Raw genomic sequence first — 18,553 nt, 5'->3', positions numbered from 1 at the left:
GGGCATTTGATAACTGCTTTGCATAGAAAGGTACAATTCTAGACATTTTCTATAAATAAATAAGGCCTGTTCCATCTTAAGACCTGGCCAAACATCCTATGCATTAAACCGTGGCCTTTCTAGTTGGAGGGGTGCCCGAAACATCTGCCAGAGATTCACGTAGTTTGGCTGACCGCTGTCTGTGAGCTGTCATCCCAAAGCCGAGCCAAGAGACAAGGGAACTTTGCCCCAGCCCAGAGTTACGCCCTTGCAGAAGCCTCAGCTCTCGCTGCCTTGATGAAGCCGTTGTATTGTGCAATGACTTTTGGAAAGGGTTCCCACTCAGTGCCTGGTACTAGTAAGCTCAGTGGTGATCCCCTGGGCCACCATTTGATCACAAGAGAAGGTAGGACTAAAACACTTGGACTGAAGACTGCACAGGCCCTCACCTGTATTAGAGACTAAGGACAGGCTTCTCACACCCCCCACGCCCCCAGCTCCCTTTGCATAAGGGACCACGCGATTAAACTGACAAAGATTAAGGCATAGCCGCACTGACCACTGTTCTGTTTAAGCTAGGTGGGAAAAATTCAAAGTGCTGAGATAGTGGCCCAAGGATGCAGCTCCTTCAGTGGGAGGTCAGGGCCCACTCGCCAGCATGAGGCACAGACACCTTTGTTCACAAGAAAAAACTGCTGCAGACCTTGTGTGTCAAGTCTTAGAGATGTCCCCATAGATTGGACCACCAAAGCTGAACAGCAGCTAGTACCCCAAACGCCTTCCTAGTCTTTGGCACTTAAGCTCTGTATTTGGGTATAGCAAGAGGTTTCTTCTTTCCCAGCCCAGCTGGCAGGGAGATCCACTGCTTTCCCAGGTAGAGCGCGAGCAAGGTGGGAGACCTGGCTTCCAGGCATGGCTCAGCTCAAGAGGGGTTCAGATGCGTGGCTGGAACACCTGTGGGATGCTCCCATCAATGAAACGGGACCGCTGCACAGCCAGCACCAAAAAATTCATACAGCCATAAAGAAAAGTAAAAAGGCCCCTAAGCAAACATGGCTGGAAAGCACTTTATTTTCAAGTAGTCACTCTGCCCAGTCTGGATGGGGAACTCCAGTTCAGTTTCAGTTAGTCCAAACATCCAGTTATCTCCTACTAGTTTACCTTGTGTGAGAACACTTTAGTCCCTTCACAGAAGCCAGGACCTTGGGAGATGAAGTGAAATCGGGTTTTCCCTAGCAGCTAAGGAGATGTCATCCTTTCAGCCTGTCTCCCTGCCCCAGCAAACAGTGAAATATTTTATAAAATACCGAAGAGCTTCAAAAGAAGGGACTTCAGAAATCTCACTACAGAGGCATGGGCACTTGTAATCTCCAACACTCTCCTCTTCCAGCTGCTGTGCACGCTGCTGGCTACACAGCATAAGCCCACCTTTCCAGGAGAGGTGTGTAAGCCAAGAGCACCACAGAGCTCAGCCCCAAAGCAGACCCCAGTCCTCTGCTGCAGAAGTGCTCCTCCCTCAAAAAAATGATGCCTAGAAGGTAGGCTCCAAGATGGAAGGTCTGTGCCAGAGCCAAACCAGCAGTTACAGAATACCACAGCCACACAACACATTTTATTCTATAAAGCAAGCACCCAAGTACTTCCCAGCCCTCTTCATCCCCAGCTGTGCTTGTACAGCTATTTGCCAGGCTGTGCTGCAAACCGGGTAAGAGCACCCCTGCTCCCCGGCACACTGCTGGAGCCGAGTCAAAGCCTGCAAGCCCAAGAGGGAGCCCCACATTCAGCCATACAAATACAAGGGAAGAAAGAGCCCAGTGTGGCCTGCGCAGCATCTTATAGCAGCTTTCCCACTGATGAAAAGGGACTGGGTAACTACCTGATGGCTGGGTCCGTGCTTGCTTCCTGCGCAAGGGGACCGTGTTGCTGGCTTGGCCCCCCTTTTCCACAGAAGGCTCCTTGCCCCTTGCAGCCCTTCAGCAGGGGTTTATCAGCTGCTGTATGCCTTGGCCAGGCTGGACCGGTGGGAAGGGCATGAGGCAAACCAAGCAGCTCACGGCGGCTCTCAAAGCTGGAAAATTCACTCGCTCCTGGGGCTGGTGCTAATAAAAGCCAATGGATGCAAAAGGTTCAGCGAGGGTTTATTGCTCTGCCATGGCAGGGGCTGGAAAGGCAGCAGGGTTTCGCCCCCAGCCACCTGGACTGGCCGCTCGTCCCTTCCCCACATGGTCCCTCCCTGCTCCGGGAGCCGGGGCGCTTCACATGTTGGCTCTCTCCCGCTGCAGCCGAGAGTTGTAGGCTCGGGAAACCGTGTTCCAGGCGTCCATGTACCGGTCCATGCACATGGCGATGCACTTCTGCGGGACGGAGAGCCCTCAGCGGCCGCCCCGGGCGCGGGCCCGCGGCTCCCCGCCTCTCCCCGACCGCGCTCACCTGCTCCGAGTTGTCCAGCGCCCCGCCGGGCTTCCCGATGCACTTCCGAAAGCACTTGTCCGTCATGCGCTGCGGAGAGAGGCCGTGAGAGGCGCCGCGGGCCCGGCCCGGCCCGGCCCGCCGCGTCCCGCCGCCCGCGCTGCGAGGGCAGCGGCAGGGCCGGGCTCCCCCGGGCCGCAGGGCCGCCCGCGCTGCCGGGGCTGAGCGGGACCGAGCGGCACCGGCGCAGCCCCCGCCCGCCCCCCGCGGCCCCTCCTGACCTGCAAGAGCTCCTGCGCGTTGGCCACGGCGATCTGCACCTTCACCTGCTCCATGATGAGCCCCGGGTCCAGCTTCCCCCCACCGCCACCCCCGGAGCCGAAGTCGGAGCCGAAGTCGGAGCCGAAGCCGCTCTCCATGCCGCAAAGTCACCGCGGGCGGCGGCCCCCACGCTGCCGGCGAAATGGCGGCTCGCCGGGACTACGGCTCCCAGCGTGCTCCGGGGCGGCCGCCGGGCGGCACCGCCGCTCCCAGGGGCCTCCGGCGGCGGAGGGCGGTGGCGAGGGCGGGGGGGGCCCGCGAAGGCCCCGGGGGCGGCCCCGCTCCCCGCCGTGCGCAGCGGTGGCGGGTGGCCGCTCCGCCTGAGGCGCCCGGGGGCGCGGGGTGCGGGCAGGGGCCCGCGGGCCGGGTCGGGACGAGTTCGGTGTCACCACCCACTGTGGCGGCGGCCCTGAGGCAGCTTCTGAGTCCCGGGGCTGGAAGCGCTCCTGCAGGGCTGCCCCGGGGCCGGGTGTCCCCCCGCTGCCTGGTCCCCGGCGGTGCGAGGGCGGGAGGCCGGGCCGGCGGCGGGGCCGCGCAGGGGGCTGCGGCAGGGCGGGCGCAGCGCAGCGCCCGGGTGCCGGGTTTTAAGGGGAGCCGCGCACACTGCGGCAGCGGGAAGGGACCTGGAACGGCTTTACCACAGAGAAAAGTGCCGCACGACGGCGTCCCGACATGAAATAGGAGCGTTGTGGTCTGGGCTCCCTACAGAGAGCAACCCCCTGGTGAATTTTCTCTGAAATTAATTCTTCTGTCCTTTGGTTCCCTCTGCCTTAGATGGCTCAGGTAAGAGGCTCGTACCCTTAAAGCCCGCATCAGTTGCACGATGGTGTAACCTCCATTAAGTGAGAACGTACGAATGCTGTGGGAGTTGGTAGAAGCAAACGGGAGATGACAACGCTACAGAGCTTTTTCCAGGAGTAGATGTGATGGGCAGAAAGGAGATCCCTGCTTCCCTCTGTGAGCCAAGGAACCGAGCATTACAGCAGAGCTACAGCTAAAACTCCTCTCATCTTCACAACCTAGAGCCCACGCTCCGAGAGGAGTGTGGACTGTATCACCCTGTCTGTGGGTCTGGCCCCTTGAAATCATGCCTACCCCTCGCAGAACTATCGTCAGCTGGCGTTAAAGATGGGGTAGTTGCCTATGGCACAATTTTATAATGAGTACAGAGTAGTGAAAAGAAACAGACTGGAAACTGAGCCAGGCTGGTGCTGGACAGGGCAGCTCAGCACCGCCTCAGCCCCTGCCCTAGGGCCCGAGGACCAACCCCTGCCAGGGTCTGCATCTGCTCTTGTTCTCCCAAGTCCGGATCAGGCAGGCTAAGTGGAAAGGAGCCCTTCAGGGGCTGCAGAGGTCAGCAGGGCAGCGAGGGAGGGAGAGAAGTTTATCTGCTCCAGCTACTCACGATCCTCCCTCTGCTTTTGTCGGGATCAGAGAGGACAGCGCTTTCCACAAGCGCCGCATCTACGTACAGTTCAAAGGAAAGCACGTGGTTGCTTCTGGAGCACACGCAAGGATTCAGCTGACCGCTTTTAGGGTGCGGAGCTCATCGTCCCCGCTCTCTACACAGGGAGGGCCCCTGGGCTGTATCATCTCAAACAGCCCCCGTGGCCTCTGTGTTGGTCAAATGAGAGAAGGAAACAAATAAAATGCAAAACATTTATTCGAGTGTGTTGTACAAAAAGTTTCCAGTCATAAAATGTATATTACAAATCATTGAAAAAGACAAGACATTTGGCATGCATATTCTAAAAAGAAAAAAAAAAAACCACTTTGAAATGATAAAGTCTAGATCATTATATAGTTTTCCTAAGTTCCATGTGAACATTTTCATCATTTTGTCTTCGTATTTCAATTTGCAATCTTTTACACAATTCTTTAAAAACTTGAACCTTCTAAAAACTCGTCTGCAGCAGCTGACCAGAGGTGGTCAGTTAAACTGACCAGTGACCTATAGAACCAGACCCACTACATACAGGTCGGGTTAAGAAAAAAAAAAAAATTAAAAAAAAAAAAAAAAAATCACAATTCAAGTCAGAAGGCATCACTGTTATGAAAATAGAGTTCAACTGAGAATGTACTGTTGTGCCTAAATGGAAAGCGTTTTGGCTTAAACTTTTTTAAAACAGCTTATTGCTTGCAGTTTTAGTGTAACGACGATCTGGGCAGCTGGAATACACAGTAACATCTACCTTATCGACACGGAATCGTCACTTCATTAAAAGCTCACTAGCAGCTCAATGAAATGCGTTTTCTTTTCCTGAACTCCAAGTCAATTCACTGCTTGTGCTATTCTTTCAATATTAAGCATCCTGTTCACTCTCTAGACCTTAGCATTTCAAGAAAGGCATTATGTTTACAAATAATAATTGCATGTAAATATGGTCTTGTATAAAAAAACACTTTTAAATTATTTTAAACTGGTTTAAAGCTAAGCATATTGAAGGGCAAATAAAAATTCTGTTTCCCAGGCCATTTTAAGTGAGAAAAGAAACTCTCCAATATAATTTGTCTTGACATTCAGCTAAAACAAAGCTTTGAACAATGCAATCGCTATCTCACCTTCCACTCACTGGGTTACAACAAGGCTTTGTTTCCTGCTCACACAGGGTTTGGACCCAACAGTGGCAATAAAATCCAGTATCAAATACGGATAATGCCTTTGTTTAGAGATAAGACTTTCAAAAGAAGATACAGAAAGAAGAGAGAGAAGTGGCTAAAAGAGAGCTAAAACAGAGAGCATGCGTGTTTTCACACAGCATCAAAATCTTTCTGATGCCCACAAAAGAAACAGATTCTCAAGTGTTCTGGGCTGCGGACAGGATTTCTACAAGCCTCTTCTACCTAACGCCTGCTCAGGCGGCAGTTAAAGGGCCTTTATACAGGATGCGCATTAAAAAGAAGAAAAAAAGGGCTATAAAAACCAGTAAGATCCCTGAACTGAACATGAGGTGTCCCGTTGCTCAAGGATAAACACGCACAGTAAGTGATCGCCGTTCACAGTATGGTCTGCTCCGCCCTGCAGTACAACTTTCACAATTAACACAAGCTGCAGACAAGCTCATCTGGCTTTTGCATTGCAGGTCACGGGGAGCAGATCTTTATTTTCTTCCTGAGACTTTTGGTTCCTGCTACAAACGCAAACTGCGCCAGCCAACTCCTATCTAAGGGCAAAATGGTGCTGAAGACAAGAGCGCAATGCATCGGTGTAAACTATTGTTTTTGTCAGGGCAAATCTAGAGTCCGAACCCGCCTAACCAGACACACGGGGGAATAAAGCTGTGCAGCAACCAGGGAACCACAGCCACTCTGTTACGTGGAATAAGTCGCTGCAACACAACAGCTAAAGTAACAAATACAGAGGCAAGGGAGAAAGATGTGGCGTGAAATGCCAGAGCTGTCTGTAGCCGTGTCCCGCTGCAGGGCGCCACGTCACCGTTGGGTCTGCAGGTGGATGGGCTTGCTCCGACACAAGCGTTTTCACATGGTACGAACTTAGAAGTAGGTAGTATGCGTTTATCGTATTTTATGTTATATCCTGTGATGATCTACACAATGAAAAGATTGGCTTAACTATTCCGCTGCAGGTATGCTGTTATTCCTTCCCCCTCTTAACCAGTGAGAATCATTTAGGAATCGTTTTTACTGTTTCATCCAGAATAAAGGTGTTTGCTTATTTTTCTGGAATAAGAACATCCATATGGGTAGTTACACTCAAGTAACTACTGTGATAAGAGCTATACTGCTTAACTTCCCTAATCAGAGAAGCCTTAAAATCATTTTTGTCCTGACAAGTCAAATCTACTTCAGGCTCTACATCTGATACCAGACACTGGAGTAGAAGTGCTGACTGTCCTCCAGCTTCTTCAAGAGTGGTTCACATACAGGATCAAATCAGAGAAGAGGGCAAGGGGACACTGGGTTTTATTGTAACAGAAAGCTTTAATTATCCTGAAAATGGAAAAAAAAAATCCTTGAAAGACAGAAAAAAAAAGAAACAATGCTTTTTGGTTTGGTAAAGCCAAAAAAACTCCCAGTATGGATCACCAGCCTCAAAGGGGTAGTGCTGTTATACTGGAGCTCAGCATCAAAAGCAAGAGGAAGGGATGGTGTCTAGAGAAGACACAGACACACAAAAGGACGCACGTGGAATACAGTAGTTTTTCTGTGTCTTGTAATTTACAGCTAGGAATTATTTCTCATTTTTAGTAGCCTTTTAGAAAGCACTGTGGTGACAGAATCGCCCGCATTTAGACTGCTGGCATTCAGCTTTTCCCACAGTGTCCATCACTGTTTTATATGAACATCTGTACATACCTGAACATGGTACTGAAGAATAAACCAAACTGCTTCCAACGTTAAAAAGGACACAGTTCCTAATCTAAGGACAAATTCTGCAGACTGTTACCGAAGGGCACAGTGCTCATCACAAAAGATCTGCAAGCACCAGTCCTTAAGGCTACGAGAAGACACATTCCCCATACAGTAGCTGTTACGAAAACTATGGCTCAGGTAGCAAGAGGTTTTTCCTCATTCGAGCTGCCTTTCCTAGCCCATTCTTTACAGAAACAAAAAAATTCACAGAAAAAATGCAAATTAACTACACACTCATTGTTTTAGTATTTAAGATCACAGAACAATCTTCAATTTACAGGACAATCTTGAAGAATAAGCAATCTGAAAACTGGCCAATGTAAAAAAAAATAAATACAGATCTTTAGAAAAAAAGCAAAAAGCCCTCAAACATTCTGTAAGTCTGTTATAGAAGCCATGGGTCAGAAAGGGAAATGATGTCCAGTGGTTGGAAGGTGCATTGCAAAAATACTTTTACATTGATTGCATTCATTTGCATAACAACCAATTTAGAAAAGGTAATTGATAACAGTATGTCTGAGAAACATAATTTCACTAGATACATTTTACAGAGAGATAGACATGATTTACTACATATTTAACCTTCTACTCAAGCAGAGTGGGAAAATTACATCAGAAAAATGGCCAAGTACATCAATAAAGTTGTCCCATTAGCCCAAACAGCCAAATCTGCATACTGTAATGGATCTTCTGATAATGGATTAAACCATAATTCTAAATTTCTATTAGTTTAACTTCAGTAATTCAGTCGTCCCACTCAAAAAGTTGCATCTCTGATTTATTTTTAAATGGTAAAATAAATCCTTAAGCTTCAAAAAAGTCGTTTGTTCCCACCCTGCTTGCATTACAAAGCCATCAGTCAAAGCCACTAAACTGACCTGCTAGGTTATATCTGTCAGTCACAATACTGTTCAGAGAACACAATGTCCAAAAGCCACCGAAAACATCCAAACCTTGTAGCTTGTTTGCGGAGTCTAAACTATTTGAATGGCAAGATCAGAGCTCAAGAGTGCAGGTAAAAACAGGATTCTTTGCTGGCATCAAATGGTATCCAAATTTTGTATCCAAACTAACAACTAGTGGAAAAAACATTGGCTTGTACAGTAGCCAGTACATTCTTTGGAGCAGTCAAGTATTTTTCCTAGTGCTTAAAGATGTACTACTGTATATCCCTATAGTAACCTGACGGGACTAACCCTTACGGGAGCCGGTTATCGCCACAGAAATGCAGCAGAAGAAACCTTGAGCTAAAGGGGCACTGTCAGATACAAAATGCATCATACTGCAATAAAAGTCCCCTGCTGCTCATACAAAGCTTTTTTTTTTTTTTTTTTTTTAACAAACCAAATTATTCTCCCTTCACTCACTGGTAGACTTTACTTCGAGCATTTGAACATTGCAAAGCAACGCTTACGCCCTAAACAACAGCAGTTCCTTTTAACTTTTTAAAAAAAGTCATTAAACTATTTCTGTACTATTTTGCAAATGCGGCTCCTTAAGATATCCGACAGTGCCCCTTTAAATACAACACAAGTATGAACAAGCTGCATCTAGCTCCGATTAAAAAAAGTCAACATTTACACAGGATAACCTTTAAAATCCCCAATAATTATCATCGCCAGAAGTAAAAATATTTTTAACAGCTAAAAACTTAATCATTCTGTTTAATGCTGAATATGTCAAAAGCATTAAATCATGATGCTTAACATCATAAATGCTGTACATCACAACTTGTGCCCATGATTTAACAAGGTCTCCTTTGTGACAATGTCAAAATCCCCTGAAAAAAAAACAGTTAAAAAACTCAGGTTTTGACACTTTCGCACTTTAAGATGGTGTATGTGTTCAGGAAGCAGAACCCACCACTCTCCATCTTCTGAACTCATGATTTGGAACTCAGGTGTTGACCAGTTCGGATGGTTTTACACTGGGCTGTCAAATCCTGGAGCAGGACAAGACGCCACGGTCCTGAGCCGAGACCGTCTCACGTGCAGCTTCCCTGTGGAACTGCCACTGGGGGAGGAGCGTTTTTTAATGAACTTGGCGTCTAGTTTCCCTAAGCTGGCCACTGCTGAGGACACCAGGCAAGATACTACCATTTCTTAAAGCAGGGAGGAAACACTACTGTGAAGCTCTCCTGGGGCCCTGCAGATAAACATGCTGTCTTAAACTTTTTTTTTTTTAGTTATCCTGGTTATATATGAAATTATAGATTTACCGTACACTCGAGGAGTCTCATCCCATTTTAGCTAAAAATTCCTTTTCTGCTGCAGGTTTGTACATAGCACTTTAAACTCTGTGTGGGAAAATGTTGTATTCCAATATAGTGTTTCAACAAAGAGGGAAAAAATAAAGAAATCTATTAAAAATTCTGGCAGTTTTGTTCAGTAAAGGTTTTTTTTGATTTTTTTATAAAAATGTACCAAGGAGTAAACTTCAAAGAAATCAGATGATGCATATAAAAATAGTTTTCAGTGGCTCTGGAGGGAAAAAAATAGCAAAAATAAAAGGAAATAAATGAAAAAAATTAGCAAATAATAGTTTCTTTTTTCTTTCTTCACATCACTGAGCATCCTCTAGAGGTTGTTCTGGGATCCCCCTAAAATAAGACAGACACAGTTGAACTCAAGTCTTACTAGCTTTTCATATTGTAAGCCTAGACTCTGACTATAATCTCAGTAGTTAAAAGCATTTTTTTTTTTTTTTTTAGTTTAGTTACATTCAAGGAACATCACAACTACAGGGAAAGCACAGCACACGTCACAGTCTGCTGCAGGATTAAGACACTGCTACTCGGGCTGTGGTTTTCTACGACAGGTTGGTTGGTCCATACTCTCAACACTGATACAGGTGAGAAATGAAAATGTTGTTAGCTTTAGAACAGGAGGTTCCTTCCTTTATTTCAAAGGATGTTGCCATTTGAGAGAGATCTGTGCTGCATAGCTGCTGCTTTGCGTTAAAAAAAAAGTTTCTGTTTCAGTTGCTTTATACCACAAATACTCTGCTCAATCTCCTGGAGACCAAAAAAGCTTTCAGAACTCAACTTCAAACCTCAAAGAATGAGTTGTGAAAAGAGCTACTAATGGCCACTGATCAGGAGAACCAATCGCTTGACTTTGAAATAAAATATTTTCTGGTGTCACCTGTGTGAAGTATCTTTTTCCTTTTCACTCTGCCAGTTGCTGGTCAGTTATTTCATAGTACTTGACTAAGGGTTATGACAATGTACAGGTGGTGTTATTAAGAAAAAACAAGTGTATTTCAAATGTAGCAGGTGTATACTATCAGAAAATAAACCAATAAGCTGAAGCTTGCAGCAACAGAAGCACTCCCCCTTTCCTGGTTTGTAGTGGTTGTATTTCCCAATGGTTATAATCTGTTTCCAGCAAGAATGCCACAGACGGTTTTGTAGAGACACAAATACCGGAATGGGAGGAACAGTGACTGCTAATACTAATCTTACGAACCCTAAAAATAGTCTAGATCATCGCAATGCTGTAAATCTGTGATCTGTCGCATACTTCCATAGATACCCTGGCATCCGGACCTGCCATTAGCCACCGCTTGAGCTGCACCGCTATGGGTTCAAGCAGCAGTTCCTGGAGGAAGCGCTCCTGTTCCTGGAGGAAGCGCTCCTGTTCCTGGAGGAAGCGCTCCTGTTCCTGGAGGAAGCGCTCCTGTTCCACTCTCTCTGTGCACTGTAGCAATGCTGCAGGGTTGCGAGCATTCTGAGATCATCCTCTGCAAGCACCCATTGTGGACCAGGAAGCTCAGAGCTGGCAAAAGTTGAAGGGACCCCCCCTAAATCTTATGTCTGATTAATCCAACCACCGAGGCATAAGTTAAACATCTGGTCTGCATCTTCTTACCTGTTGGTTGAAAAGGTCTTCCTCTCCAAACTCCGCTTCATCCTCCTCCTCCTCGTTCTCTCGCACGACTACTGATTTAGTAACACTTCTCACTGCAACTTCCTACATAAAATGACAGATAAGGAGATGGCCAGTAGTCTACGTCTATCTCAAGTTTTTGCTATACCATCAATATAATACCCCTATTAAATTTTGGAGGATTTAAAGCAGCTCGCCCTAGATTTAATGTCAGCTATGCAAGCAAATACTCGTAATATCCTGCAAACCACAACAACGTTCCTATTTCTATCGACTAAAAGGCATGGTAATGTAATTGAGCTTCAGGAATTTTCTTTCATTGCCTAGGGATCTGAGAGGAAGCAGCCGTGTTTCAGGTGATCGTTACTCAATTTTATAGAAGCTCATAGCCGACACAGCTAGGTGCTGTCTGAGACATCGTAATGTGAGAAACTAAAGTTTCTCAGTATGATTACACAGCATTAAGAATATTCCTAATTTCTCCTCAATAGTCTGTATCAATTGCATGTATCAATTATCAGCACGGTCTTCCAAACCAGGCACTCAAAAGAATTCTAAAGCCCCAGGAAGCTTCCTTTATTACTAAATTATTTTTAACCCTTCTTAGTAGTAAGAAATTCTTCTGTACCCTTGCACCCTTCAAATCACAGGTGCAAATTTCTACTTGTGGCAAAAGTCGCCCTAAACATACACGTCTAAGCAGGGATACTAAAGGCAACCGCAGTGGGAACGGACATGGGTTTGAAATGTTTTCGGATACTAATTTAACCACTTCTATTTGAATACTAAGGCAGTTAGCTTTCTATTTGTACAAACGACCCTCCCTCCTACCTTGTCCTGTGCTGCTGTTCCTGCACAAAGCGCTTCCACAGAATTGCCAGCAAGAAAGGCAGCATGAAAACTGATACAACTGTGGTCTGTTTCACCTTCCTATTTCTATCAGATCGCTGGGATAATGGCACATTTATGAATAACAGCCAAAGCACGATCCTCCCTTGCAGGAGTCTTCTGCAGGGATGGTTTTAAAAAAATCAGTTGTGGGCAGATGTAGGACAATGCAGAATACACAGGAACCTGTGCCAAATGAAAACTTCTGATATACTTCCAACATTGAAAGGACTCTATTGTCCTACATTAATATTTACATTGCACCCCAGAATATTGTAGGTACTGTATACTGTAACTTGGAATTGCCAGCAATACTTGTTTTCTTTGTCTCTTCTGAAAATACATACTCAAATTCCAAACAAATTCTCCACTAGCAGGGCATTTTTCTAAAACAGGGAAAAAAGTCTACAGATGTAATCAGGATGATGATCACAGTTTTCCAGAATTTCCCCAAAATCTCAGAGATACGTACAGATATTTAATTATTTCAGCCTTATAAACTGTCTTACTTTAGAAGACAATAGGGGAGATCTTAAAATCAGGGGTTTGTTGTCATCGCCCCCGCCCCCCAGGTTAAAGAGTTTGGGAGCTAACCCAGCCCACAGCTTTTTTCTGCAGACACCGCCTACCTCCCCTTCGGAGTTGACGAGGTACGTGCGGATATTTGCTCCGGTGCCCCAGCTGCCTTGATTCTTCCACACGAGAACAGAAGGGGGGCTATGAGATACGCCTGCATCTGCACCCCAAATCTACAGAGAAAGACATTCTGTAATTAGCCGTTTATGCACTTTTTGTTTTTAAATATACAGAACGCCCTATTCCCCTACTTCTCTCTACATACCAGTTTTGTTTCTGAATTCCCATGGCAGTTTTACCCTTTTACCTGCACCATGACTTGTATCAATTTCATCTTTTATATGTATCTGAGCAATTGATACTTAAGTAGAAGTAGCTGGAACTGACTAAAAGAAAGCCATTTCCTCTTCTGAAAGAACATTGTTGCAGATTGAAAATAAAATACAAAATTACAGAAAAGCAGCTGTTCTACTACAGTTTAGGCTGAGAATGGCTAGTCTTAAACTTAACTGAAGCCTACTAGACTGAATGAATGCTCTGAAATGTTCCTGTCTCATCAAGAGGTTGGGCAGGGTTAGTGCTCCAAACCTGGGCAAAAGTGTTTGAAAACAAGCAGCCCTTGACCTGCTCCCCAAAATCCCTTTTTCTTCAACTTTCTCTGTGCTCGAAATGGTCTTAAATACTGACGTGCTGCTATAGAAATCCAATTTCTGTTCTGCATTTTTATAACTGAAATCCTGCTCCTCCGAAGTGAGATCCATGAAACCAGAAGTTATACACCAAATCAGTACCAAACGTCAGATTTACAACTGCCACGGCATCAACTAAGGAACATGCTCTTGACATACTGTAAGTATAACTTACTGTAACAGTCTGGCCAGCTCTGAGGACATACTTAGGAGTAAATTTGTAAGCAATTTCTTCTCCATCTCCAATTTGTCTTTTCAGTCTCCAGTTACCCAAAGACTGATCCTAATGGAGAGAGTCATAAGGTTATTTACTGTGAGCAAAACAGAGCAAACGGGCATCAGAGCTTTCTCTAGGTCTCTGTTACTAAAATAACGTGAATATAAATTTATTCACATGGCTGGTAGACAGCTGCATTCTAACTTGAAAGTATTTTTCTATACCCACTAATAGTCTAAAATGTAAATCCTGTAAGGTCATTCACCAAAATTTTAAAAGTTACACATTTCACACAAAGCAGTTCTTCTCGAGCCAGCAAGGCTATTTACATGAGCAAGGTACCAGCACGCATGTTTAGACCTTTGGGACACAAACTGTTCTCTTCCTGCAGCAAACGTTACACTTGTGCTAGCACACTGTAACGTTCAGCTTTCAAATGCCCCTGTTAATTGCAGGATGCTGCACCTTGAGCTGTGGCTCCTGCTCTCCACATGCCTCCACCTGCTCGTGCTACAAAGGCCGTGTAACATTTCAGTTCAGCTCCTCCTCCTGGCTTCCTAGGAGTTCTGCTGACACTCACCTTCTCCGAGTTGTTCTTCAGTTGAACATATTTGCCCTCCAGGTCTATCTCTTCTATGCTGATACTTCCCGTAGCTGAAGCTTGCTGGGACATTTGGAAGCTACTGCTACTACTGCTGCCGCTGATACTTCCAGTGCCAATTCCACTTGTTCCGCTGCCTGAAAGCTCCTCTGCTTCAATACGTTTTCGTTTGCCTCGGGAGGAGCGAACAAGTGAAGTACTGCTACTGCTGCTGCTGGAGGTAGCCCGAGAGACTGTAACACGGGAGGAGGGACTTGGAGAGAGCTTCAACCTTAACACAACGAAGCAAGCATTTTAATTAACTCATCCAGGGAACTACACACAAAGCAATAATGCTACAATATACTTGGTAACCAGACTGTAATACACCCCGAGGCTGAAAGCGGCCTCAGTCTGTGTCAGGAGGACTGCATGTAAGAGAAGGGGGGGGCCTAACCATCCCTGAGAAATTTTCTGGTAGTATGATTCTGTGACATAGAAAGCAGTGCTAATGAGAGCAACACTGGTCACTTAGCCCTCCCCTCCAGTATATCTGCTCCTTAACACGCTATTCTTGGGCCACATCCTTTAAAAACAGGAAAATACAGAAGTATAACCACTTAAATAAAAAGAGGAGATGAGTGTCAAGCACAGAATGATATATTCCACTGTACTCTGAGACCATTATAAAAAACAAAATAAAATAAAGACGGTGTTTGGATGAAAACACTTGCAAGTATTCCATGTAAGTGTTCCGCGTGAAGCCAGTATGACTTCAGTGAAACAAAATCTGGGCATTCCTGCTCAAATGGTACAAAAAATAAGCATTAGAAATGAAAATAACACCTGCTAGTCCTAAGAGAAGAATGTGGAATCTGTACATACCTTTCCTCTTCTCCTTCCAGGAGTTTTCGGTAAGCACTGATCTCCATGTCCAGTGCTAACTTAACATCAAGCAGCTCCTGGTACTCTGTAAGCTGCTGCTGCATCTGGTCCCTCATTTCTGTCATTTCCCTCTCCTTTGCATCTAGCATCTTCCTAAACTTTTCCCGCTCACCAGCCATCATTTCCTCCAATTCACGAATGCGATCTTCTGCTGCACTAGCCTAGGTAGACAGCACAACGGAAAAGGCAGTTGGCATCTATGTGGGTACAGTAAAAAAGTTAAAGATTCATCTCCCTCCCAAAGGAACATAACAAAGATTTCTCTCCGTAAAATTCAGAAAATATGAAGGGACAGAAATGTTAATATATCCAGAGAATACAGTGCTCTGTCTCAGAGACGAAAGCAAATGTAGTGCCTTTACCTGTTTCTGAAGGCCAGAAAGCTGGTAGCTGAGAGCTTCTATTCTCATGCGAGCCTCCTTCAACTCCTCTCGAGCTGCCCCGGCAGCTTTGTCATTTTGGTCAGAGGACAGTTTGGCATTCTCCAGCTGGAAGGCAAGTTTTACACAAGTCACTTGCAGTGAGTTAGATATCCCATAAATATTATTTTGGTAAACAATAGAAGCTATATAATGTTAAATAATTTTAAATGGAAATCTGGTAAGTTAATGATAAGAATTGCATAAGATTAAGGAAATGCCCTGAGGACCAGGAAAATCTATTTCAGTCCTATTCCTATAGGATTTGCTTATGCTATTAAAAAAATAGTCTATTAGCCCTTCCGTTACGCAAGCAGCCTTATGTTTCCAAAAACCGAGGTTCATGTGATCACGCTATCTGCCTGTTTGTCGTAAGAACAATCACCGTGGGTCAGAGGGAAGGCTGCGTAGTTCATGGCCTGGACTAACAGTTCCCTGGATGCCAGGGACTAAGCGCAATAAAATATTCCATGGGTACTGTGATTCAGGTGGCCATTTGCAGCTCAGGGACTTCCTAAGCATCAAAATACTGTTTCTGGCTTACTATCGCAGTGGATTTTTCAGGCAGGAATTTGTCTCTGCTTTTTGAATTTATGGGGCGAGGAGTTTAGGTTTATATTAATGAACATCAACCTTCTTTTGTTTCTTCCGAATCTGCCACTGGACATTCACTGTCCCTACTTCTACTGGAAAATAATAAACAATTACTTCTCATTTTCTGTGCTATTTATCCTTTTACAGACATCCACTGTACCTTCCCCTTCTCTCGACTCATCTCTTTTCCCAGGTGAAGTTTTATTTTAAACTTTTCTCTGCAGGACCTGTTTCATACTCTTAATTGTCTTTGTTAGTCTTCTCTGTATTACTCGGTACTACCTTTTTGGGAAGGACTGAAATGACCCACAGCATTCCAGATGACATCCTGCCCCAGGGGTAAAGCAATGCTTTGGCTTGTGTTCTCTTTCCTTAATAGTTGCCAACATTCAATTTGTTTGCAGTTTTTGTTAACTTCACCTAGTGAACAAGCTTCATTTCTAGTGGCTGATTTTAACCAAATCTGACAGAGCAACAACGGAGCTCAAACCTCCATCCCATGATAAGTTATCCTTATCCCATGATAAGTTTCATCAAAGTAGAGGGCTAGAAAAAGCACCCTTACCATGCCTTGCAGCTGGAGTTCAACAATTCTGCTACACGCCATGGAATCGCCCAGGAACTAAACTGCCCCAATGCTAAGCACAGTTGCAGGCAGAACATGGTCTTTAGCCACACAGCACAAAGCTTTAAAATCAACCGTTAGCTCTGCTGTCCACAGGGTTTGGCGTAGGGAAGAACACACACAGAGCCTTCTTTAGGCTAAGGGTTTTGAAGGGACTTCAAGTCAAATACATACTCCATTACTTCTTGTAAAGTTTAAAATTAAAAATTATTTGAATGCTGACAACAACTCACTTCCTTACAGTCATGCTGGCATAGTGCCAAATCCTCAGATTTAGAATTTCTATTGCTTTATTATCAAAGACCGTGGTCAGCGCAAGAAATGAGCTTTTACCCAAGACCCTGGAGAAGTTCAGTAGCTAAACTTAACCATCCACTTTGGCATCGGATTCCTTAACAGCTCAGGCTCTCTGAACTGGGACACCTCTTTATCCAGAAATCCACAGAATGAAGTTCACAGCTAAGCCTGTTTTCCCCTTCGCATTCCAACTTCATCCGTAACAACAACTATCTTTTACGTGGAGGAAAAAAGAGCTTAATTTGTTCATCCTCCTGTTTAAATCTTGTCACTTTTTCATTCTTTAAGTCTCTATTTTGCAGACTTTTTTTTTTTTTTTCCTACTAGGCATCTTCTACCCTGGATCTTCTTCAAACTGTGACAAGTCAATCCAAATATCTCGTATAAAAATATCATATGTTCCTAACTTCCGTGAGTAATGCCAAGACTTCTAACTGTACTTAATTTTGGTTTTCAGTATCTACTATCTATATTGTTGCTGCTGTAAGAAGTAGTTAAATATTTGTAGATCAATGTTTCTCAAGCTGTAAATCATCAAACCGAAGAATTCAAAGGGAGTTTCAGTGAAGGGTGGGGGAGAACAAAGTTAGCAGCACCAGAATTTCTCCACTGCAAGAGAATTAGAAGTGGCGGTAATTATTGGCAAGTATTTTCAATAACCAGAAAACTGGCAGCTGCCTAATTCCTTCAGGTAGGGAAATGAATATTATTAAAAACAAACCAACCAACCTGTAACCAGCAATTGTACCAATAACAATGCTGCTACTCCTCCCATGTCCCCAGTGCTGGGTGAACCGGGATTTGCTAACTCAGGATTTTGCACGGGTGTGATGGACACTCTTGACCCCTCGCCGTACTTTGGTTCAGGCTGGCTAAGGAGCAACAGGCCTCACATCCTTGGGGTGAACTTGCGAGCTGGAAAGCCCCTGGCTCACATACAGGGGAGTGAAGGTGTCTTGAAAAATATTTCAAAAGGTGGTTTCAAAACCCGAAAGCGCAAGATAACCAAAGCACAGAACAAGATACCAGAGCTAAAATGAAGACATCTGTCTTGTCTGTACTACTGACCAGCAGCCAACTACTTCACCCCATAAATGTTACCATCAGGATGGGCCCAGTTTGAGTACTCCCTGAATGGCAGCTGGACTGCTGGCCAGGTGAGCCTCCCCTTCAGCAGGGATGCCTCTCCAGGTTAGCCATTCCTTACCTGAGACTAAGAGATCCTTCCTTACCTAAGGCGGAGAGATCCCTTACTGGTGACCGACAGCATGCTGAATTAACACTATGAAACATTACTAACCCATGCAGCTACTCAGTATTATTGTAAACACTGCATGAATAATTCCATGAGACAAACCGTTGGCCAAGTCTGAGACTAAAATTCGATCCAGCCACACCTAGGCTCCAAAAGGAGTTTAGAAAGCAAGGGGATCCACTCTGAACCTTGTGGCTCAATGGGAGGGTTGTCCTTACTCTTTGCATCTCCAGTCTCTGCGTGAATCATTCTAACTCAATTTTCCTTTGTATGTTCCTTCCACGCAGTAATTAAAATGGTGAACCTTTCCAAACTTATTGAACCTTGTCAAACCACTGTTAAACTTTGTTAAATTCCATCGAACTAACTAAACTCTGTCAAATTATTATTTTACCTCAATAAAACATATTGTTGCTTCTCTCTTTTGCATGAATGCATTTCACTCATCCACAACGGGCAGATAAACCAAAGGAGTGCAAATATTTTTAAGAAGTTTAA

The 18,553-nt window shown here is 44.9% G+C and overlaps 2 protein-coding genes across 3 annotated transcripts in view; both read right to left on the bottom strand.

The window, feature by feature from the left end:
- Positions 1 to 2,096: 2,096 nt before the first annotated feature.
- On the bottom strand, positions 2,097 to 2,891 carry TIMM13 (translocase of inner mitochondrial membrane 13). The gene is made up of 3 exons (XM_082331498.1): positions 2,670 to 2,891; positions 2,410 to 2,478; positions 2,097 to 2,333 (listed from the first exon to the last, which is right to left on the bottom strand). Exons 1-3 carry the CDS (start codon positions 2,805 to 2,807, stop codon positions 2,235 to 2,237), a joined length of 306 nt encoding a protein of 101 aa, XP_082187624.1. The 5' UTR covers positions 2,808 to 2,891; the 3' UTR covers positions 2,097 to 2,234.
- Positions 2,892 to 6,189: 3,298 nt separating this feature from the next.
- Positions 6,190 to 18,553, bottom strand: part of LMNB2 (lamin B2) — a 35,970-nt gene continuing 23,606 nt past the window's right edge. The window contains exons 6-12 of one of the 2 annotated variants that reach the window (XM_082331496.1): positions 15,228 to 15,353; positions 14,806 to 15,026; positions 13,921 to 14,212; positions 13,299 to 13,406; positions 12,488 to 12,607; positions 10,953 to 11,054; positions 6,190 to 9,682 (exon numbers count right to left, since the gene is read on the bottom strand). In XM_082331496.1, coding sequence (XP_082187622.1) covers positions 9,641 to 9,682; positions 10,953 to 11,054; positions 12,488 to 12,607; positions 13,299 to 13,406; positions 13,921 to 14,212; positions 14,806 to 15,026; positions 15,228 to 15,353 — 1,011 coding nt within the window. In that variant the 3' untranslated portion in view covers positions 6,190 to 9,640. Of the gene's footprint in view, positions 9,683 to 10,421; positions 10,860 to 10,952; positions 11,055 to 12,487; positions 12,608 to 13,298; positions 13,407 to 13,920; positions 14,213 to 14,805; positions 15,027 to 15,227; positions 15,354 to 18,553 lie in introns of those variants that run through there. The other variant, XM_082331497.1, reaches the window with a different exon arrangement.

The sequence above is a fragment of the Platalea leucorodia genome (assembly GCF_965183815.1).
Source record: "Platalea leucorodia genome assembly, chromosome: 21".
In the NCBI taxonomy this organism is placed as follows: Eukaryota; Metazoa; Chordata; class Aves; order Pelecaniformes; family Threskiornithidae; genus Platalea; species Platalea leucorodia.
This window is presented reverse-complemented; position numbering and strand designations above follow the sequence as displayed.